At 38.0% G+C, this 7,801-nt stretch overlaps 1 protein-coding gene across 1 annotated transcript in view; it reads left to right on the plus strand.

Moving 5' to 3' along the window:
- KLHL4 (kelch like family member 4) overlaps window positions 1–7,590 on the plus strand; it is a 121,836-nt gene extending 114,246 nt beyond the window's left edge. Inside the window, 2 exon segments of the mRNA XM_015084587.3 lie at window positions 5,874–6,045; window positions 7,531–7,590. Of these exon segments, the coding sequence (XP_014940073.3) occupies window positions 5,874–6,045; window positions 7,531–7,590 (232 nt within the window).
- The last annotated feature ends 211 nt before the right edge of the window (window positions 7,591–7,801 follow it).

Consider the following 7,801-nt stretch of genomic DNA (forward strand, 5'->3'; position numbering starts at 1 on the left):
TGATAACTGATTCAATTTCTTCGCTGGTTATGGGTCTGTTCAAGCTTTCTCTTTCCTCCTGACTGAGTTATGGAAGAGTTTGGGTGTTTAGGAATTTGTCCATTTCTTCCAGGTTGTCCAATTTGTTGGCATATAATTTTTCATAGTATTCCCTAATAATTGTTTGTATCTGTGAGGGATTGGTTGTAATAATTCCATTTTCATTCATGATTTTATCTATTTGGGTCATCTCCCTTTTCTTTTTGAGAAGCCTGGCTAGAGGTTTGCCAATTTTGTTTATTTTTTCAAAAAAACAACTCTTGGTTTCGTTGATCTGCTCTACATTTTTTTTAGATTCTATATTGTTTATTTCTGCTCTCATCTTTATTATTTCTCTTCTTCTGCTGGGTTTAGGCTGCCTTTGCTGTCCTGCTTCTATTTCCTTTAGGTGTGCTGTTAGATTTTGTATTTGGGATTTTTCTTGTTTCTTGAGATAGGCCTGGATTGCAATGTATTTTCCTCTTAGGACTGCCTTCGCTGCATCCCAAAGCGTTTGGATTGTTGTATTTTCATTTTCATTTGTTTCCATATATTTTTTAATTTCTTCTCTAATTGCCTGGTTGACCCACTCATTCGTTAGTAGGGTGTTCTTTAACCTCCATGCTTTTGGATGTTTTCCAGACTTTTTCCTGTGGTTGATTTCAAGCTTCATCGCATTGTGGTCTGAAAGTATGCATGGTATAATTTCAATTCTTGTAAACTTATGAAGGGCTGTTTTGTGACCCAGTATATGATCTATCTTGGAGAAGGTTCCATGTGCACTCGAGAAGAAAGTATATTCTCTTGCTTTGGGATGCAGAGTTCTAAATATATCTGTCAAGTCCATCTGATCCAATGTATCATTCAGGGCCCTTGTTTCTTTATTGACCGTGTGTCTAGATGATCTATCCATTTCTGTAAGTGGGGTGTTAAAGTCCCCTGCAATTACCACATTCTTCTCAATAAGGTTGCTTATGTTTATGAGTAATTGTTTTATATATTTGGGGGCTCTGGTATTCGGCGCATAGACATTTATAATTGTTAGCTCTTCCTAGACCCTGTAATTATTATATAATGCCCTTCTTCATCTCTTGTTACAGCCTTTAATTTCAAGTCTAGTTTGTCTGATATAAGTATGGCTACTCCAGCTTTCTTTTGGCTTCCAGTAGCATGATAAATAGTTCTCTATCCCCTCACTCTCAATCTAAAGGTTCCCTCAGGTCTAAAATGAGTCTCTTGTAGACAGCAAATAGATGGGTCTTATTTTTTTATCCATTCTGATACGCTATGTTTTTGGTTGGCGCATTTAATCCATTCACGTTCAGTGTCATTATAGAAAGATACGGGTTTAGAGTCATTGTGATGTCTCTATGTTTTATGCTTGTAGTGATGTCTCTGGTACTTTGTCTCACAGGGTCTCCCTTAGGATCTCTTGTAGGGCTGGTTTAGTGGTGACAAATTCCTTCAGTTTTTGTTTATTTGGGAAGACCTTTATCTCTCCTTCTAGTCTTTTTTTTTTAATTTTTTTTTCAAGGTTTTTTTTAATTTATTTTTGGGACAGAGAGAGACAGAGCATGAACGGGGGAGGGGCAGTGAGAAAGGGAGACACAGAATCGGAAACAGGCTCCAGGCTCGGAGCCATCAGCCCAGAGTCTGATGCGGGGCTCGAACTCCCAGACCGCGAGATCGTGACCTGGCTGAAGTCGGACACTTAACCGACTGCGCCACCCAGGCGCCCCTCTCTCCTTCTATTCTAAATGACAGAATTGCTGGATAAAGGATTCTGGGCTGCATATTTTTTCTGTTTAGCACACTGAAGATCTCGTGCCAATTCTTTCTGGCCTGCCAAGTTTCAAAAGAGAGATCGGTCACGAGTCTTATAGGTCTCCCTTTATATGTGAGGGCACGTTTATCCCTTGCTGCTTTCAGAATTTTCTCTTTATCCTTGTGTTTTGCCAGTTTCACTATGATATGTCATGCAGAAGATCGATTCAAGTTACGTATGAAGGGAGTTCTCTGTGCCTGTTGGATTTCAATGCCTTTTTCCTTCCCCAGTTCAGGGAAGTTCTCAGCTATAATTTCTTCAAGTACACCTTCAGCACCTTTCCCTCTCTCTTCCTCCTCTGGGATACCAATTATGCGTATATTATTTCTTTTTAGTGTATCACTTAGTTCTCTAATTTTCCCCTCATACTCCTGGATTTTTTTATGTCTCTTTCTCTCAGCTTCCTCTTTTTCCATAACTTTATCGTCTAGTTCACCTATTCTCTCCTCTGCCTCTTCAATCCGAGCTGTCGTCGTTTCCATTTTGTTTTGCATTTCGTTTAAAGCGCTTTTCAGCTCCTCGTGACTGTTCCTTAGTCCCTTGATCTCTGTAGCAAGAGATTCTCTGCTGTCCTCTATACTGTTTTCAAGCCCAGCGATTAATTTTATGACTAGTATTCTAAATTCACTTTCTGTTATATTATTTAATTCCTTTTTGATCAGTTCATTAGCTGTTGTTATTTCCTGGAGATTCTTCTGAGTGGAATTCTTCCGCTTGGTCATTTTGGATAGTCCCTGGCGTGGTGAGGACCTGCAGGGCACTTGCCCTGTTCTGTGGTGTATAACTGGAGTTGGTGGGCAGGGCTGCAGTCAGACCTGATGTCTGCCCCCAGCCCACCACTGGGGCCACAGCCAGACTGGTGTGTGCCTTCTCTTCCCCTCTCCTAGGGGCGGGATTCACTGTGGGGTGGGATTCACTGGGCTACTTGCACACTGCCAGGGTTGTGATGCTGGGGATCTGGCATATTAGCTGGGGTGAGTAGGCAAGGTGCACGGGGGAAGGAGGGGCAGGCTTAGCTCGCTTCTCCTTAGGTGATCCACTTCAGGAGGGGCCCTGTGGCAGCGGGAGGGAGTCAGATCCGCTGCTGGAGGTTTGGCTCAGCAGAAGCACAGAGTTGGGTGTTTGCAGGGAGCGAGCAAGTTTCCTGGCAGGAACTGGTTCCCTTTGGGATTTTGGCTGGGGGATGGGCGGGGGAGATGGCGCTGGCGAGCGCCTTTGTTCCCCACCAAACTGAGCTCTGTCGTCCGGGGGCTCAGCAGCTCTCCCTCCCTTTGTCCTCCAGCCTTCCCGCTTTCTGAGCAGAGCTGTTAACTTATGACCTCCCAGAGGCTAAGTCGCCCTTGCTGTCGGAACACAGTCAGTCAGGTCCCTCCGCTTTTGCCAGCCAGACTCGGGGGCTCTGCTTGGCCGGAGAGCTGCCCCTCCTCCCCGGCTCCCTCCTGCCAGTCCGTGGAGCACGCACAGCCTCGCCGTCCTTCCTACCCTCTTCCGTGGGCCTCTAGTCTGAGCTTGGCTCCGGAGACTCCGTTCTTCTAATCCTCTGGAGGTTTTCTGGGTTATTTAGGCAGGTGTAGGTGGAATCTAAGTGATCAGCAGGATGCGCGGTGAGCCCAGGGTCCTCCTACGCCGCCATTTTCCCTCTCTCCTCGCCAAAATAATTTCTAAAAGAAAATACTCCAGAGTAATTAACAGGCGTTATCTACCCAAGGAATGGAACAAATAGGAAGTTCAGGTTCTAAGGAGCTGCCTTGTTTGTGCCAGGGGCCCCCTGCTAGCTCTTTATTAATTACACCACCTGGGATGCTGATAGCGACCTGACCTTTGGAACATTTCAGGCCTGGCATGGAATGCAGTTTTTACACAAGTGTCTTGTGGTTCAGAAATCCGATTTCACAGCTTATCTTCTGTTAGATGAAAGTGTTTATGGTGTGTCTGGAGCTGGAGTAAGTTCCTGCGGGTGCCCAAGAGCAGGGGCCTCCTCTCTCCTCTCATTAATTTGCTGATGCCTAACTGCACTGACGCAGAGGTGAGATACCGTGGAGAGAGGGCTCAAAGAATCTTTGAAGAAAAGACATAAAGACAATTAATAATACTGAAAAAAATATTAATAGACAAGGAAGTAGTTAATATCCTATAGAGAGTAAAATGCAATCATTGGGGGTCATTTCTACCTGATGGTAATTAATTCTATCTCTATCAGGCAAAATCCATTTATATTGTCATGTATAAGAATCACAAGAAAACTCAGCTTTCTACAACTTAACACTTACAGAGTTATAAAATAGTCCTGTTAGTAGAAAGCCAATCAAAAGTTCATGTTCTATGAAGACACTGTTTTCAACACCTAAAACACTGTTGGCCTATTAATACCTTAGGAGTCTCATTCAATTATTTAAGGTAATCATTTAAAGTTTTCTAAAATCATCACATAAACATGGTGGTTGATTTAGGGATTACTATTTCTATAATGATGATCAGAAAATTGAGGCAAAGAAGTCAAGCAAATGATTCCTAATTTCTCTAAGTGTAGGAATAAATCCATGATGAATTGTCTTTATTTCAGGCTCCATTTTTTTTCTACTAGAATATATATACGTATATTCAAAGTGAGGAGAGATAGAAAAGCAAAAACAAAAAGGGAGAATTGTGATGTTATTTAATTTGAAAGTGATATAGTGGCTAAACATTTACTTTAATAACTTTTCCTGTGTGCCTTTACAGATAGTAACCATAGTGCAAATGTGTTTTCTTCAGAAGATTCAGCATTACCCCAATCCCTCATGTTAAATCCAGATTTGCCAGATTTTTTAGCATTATCATGCACATACAGGAAAGTCAGGTTTGGATGCAAATGTGTAAAGAAACCCTTCTGTGAGCCTTGGTTCCCCATTCATTTATATGTGTACTCTGTTAGTTGACTGCAACATCAATTAACAATAGCAAATATGTTGAAAATTTTGTTTAGCATACAGTTGTGGATTTTCTGGTTCTAGGTTTTATTATAACATCAAAATTGAAGATGATGTTACATGACACTCAACAATATGAGACATGAAAGATATTTTAATTATTGCTGATTACAGATATTATTAAAAATATTACTGGATGTGAGACCAAGTTCAAATGGAACCTGAGATTAGATAATTTAGAGTATAATTAAAGACATGAAAACAGAAATGAAAGGGGAAATAGAAATATAAGAAAATTAGTAGAAGGTAATAAATAAAAATGTCTTCTGTAAAATACACCTTTTTCATTGAGTTTTGTACCTAGGCCAATACAAAATCAGAGAACATTTCCATGTATAATTATATAAGTTTTCTTTCATTGTTTATTCCTTTTGAATTTTAGTGTTATGCATTTTTTAAAAGGCTTAAAATTTTACGAAAGAATTCCTGGAGAAGATTTTATTACTTACTGAATTCTCTTTCATTTTGCTCACAGAAAAGGTTTGGAGATAAAGAATTAGCTTCAGATTAAAATGGAAAAAAACCTTCTGTTACAATAAATAGGAATATTCATGGGGGGGAAATATAGGATAAGACTATGGCCATTCTAACTACAAACAGTATTAAAACTATTTTACTACAGTCTACAAAACAAAAAAGACAATTATATTCAGATTTATTTGAAATGTGAGCTTTCATATGATAAGATCAAGCATCTCACATATAACTTTTGAGAAACAAAGGGTAAGAGAAAAACAAAAGCTCTCCAAATAGCATACTAAAAAAAAGAGCGGGCATTTTTCATATAATGTTAAGATACTAATATATGAAATTTCCTCATAGAGAATCTGAGTACTGATCAAAGAAATACATAGTATTTTGGAAAGGAAATACATTTTTTATATGCTTGAGTGATCTCTTGTGGATGAATATAATTTTTTCATGTATTTATTTTAACACTTATTGGTCGAACTAAACTTGATATTTATAAGGTGCTTTTAATTCCTTATATTGGATAAGTATACATTTTATTAATGCTTATTATTTTTAACACTATTGGACTTCTTCCTAAACTTCTTAAGGTATGATCCAAACAATGATTCATGGTCAACTGTGGCACCTCTGAGTGTTCCTCGAGATGCCGTTGCTGTATGTCCTCTCGGAGGTAAACTCTATGTGGTTGGAGGATATGATGGTCATACTTATTTGAACACTATTGAGTCATATGATGCACAGAAAGATGAATGGAAAGAGGTACTATCATTGAAAGTATGGAAATTAGTACATTTCAGGTTTTAATAAAAGTTTAAAAAATATACTTCAGAATTAATTTCATCCTTTTCTTCTCTAGGGCCTACCCAGAATATTTTAGTAAAATTTGCAGTATTTTCTTTATCTGTGCTATAGAGAAACAGTCGATCTAATTTGTCATGAACAGGATCCATCAGTACTTATATGAAAGGGGACAGCACATTCTCTTGACTTTATGGACTCATTCCTTTCACAAAAAAGTGAATCAGATCAAGTAATTCAAAAGCTTTACTCTGGATTTTTATGTATGTATTACGACTTGAGAACTCAAGAGCAATGTCCTTGTCTACAAATATCTGCTCCTTCTTATTGGCTGTTGCCCATGGGAAATTTGTTTTCAGTTCCACTTTTATAGATTCTATAAACTGCAACAATTTTCATCTTAATCAGTCATTCAAGGAATTTAGTGCATGATGAGAAACTGGAATTAAACCCTCTCAAGAATGCTAGGCATCAAACAGAAGAAATTCTAAGGAGAGTATAAGAAGGCCCTGAAAGGATATCTTGGGGATTCTAAAGGCAAACTTGATATTTTTGACATTTTTTCTAGTGATAACTATGAATTTATTCCAAAATATATAGTGGTGTTCTATTAATTCAATGATAGCTTAATAAAAAAATTAGAGTATGATTAATTTTTCATCATTTCCACAGACAAACATTGTATTTTATCTAACTTCACCTTCCCTTACACTGACTTCTTGCTGCTCTATAGTGTATGTAGTAAGTTGGTTACTGTTGTAAATAAATATGTGTTAATATAATGATAGTTGATAATGGCTTTCTGTCTCTTTTCTCCAACAATATGATTCATTAAGACCCTCAGGAACATTCAAATTTGGCCATGTAGGTATCTTCTTACTTTATCAATGCTCAGGACCAGCTAGGAATGGCAGAGAATTTTTTTTAGCAAACAAGGAGTTGTTAGATCAAATACAATAATCAAAACGTTTGTATAAGCTTGTGGAATTTAATTTTCTGGAAATTATTGACCAGTAGCTAAGAGATCTAGATTCTATTCCTGGATTTTCACTCTTTCATTGTGTGACTTTGGAAAGAGTGAAAGAGAGCTAATGGATAATGGAATTATAACCATTATCTGCCAAATTATTTTTATCCATTGTCTCACTTAATCCTAACAAAAACCTTGAAGGATGTGAATTATTAGCTGTAACTTTTCAAATGAGAAAATCATCACCCCAAATCAACTGCTTCTAAAACTTAGGTCTACATAATTGAAATAATATACTCTTTCCACCATATTGGACAACTATCTGGACTGCATTTTCCATCTTTATGCCAGGGCAATGTTGGACCAGAATAGCTAAGGACTTGTTCAACTCCAGCATGTTGTATTATATATATTATGCTGAGGACAAAGTTCATTAAAATGGTAATTTCTTTTCTTGATTTTGTTTTCTGTGTTAGGAAGTTCCTGTCAACACTGGAAGAGGTGGTGCATGTGTTGTGGTAGTGAAGCTGCCATAAAGCTATCTTTATCAATAGGATGGAAACTGGTCATTTCAAGAAATGGAATAGGCAGAAGAGAGGAAGAAGAAATATATTCTTTCCTTCAATTATTAGTCAAACATGAACATTATTGTATCATTTTAGTATGTACTTATAATTGATCTCATTTGAAAAGTCAAAGCAAGTTTTCAAACATGAATTACATATAGGTGTTAAGTGTGTTGTTGCA

The sequence above is a fragment of the Acinonyx jubatus genome, chromosome X (genome assembly GCF_027475565.1).
Source record: "Acinonyx jubatus isolate Ajub_Pintada_27869175 chromosome X, VMU_Ajub_asm_v1.0, whole genome shotgun sequence".
In the NCBI taxonomy this organism is placed as follows: domain Eukaryota; kingdom Metazoa; phylum Chordata; class Mammalia; order Carnivora; family Felidae; genus Acinonyx; species Acinonyx jubatus.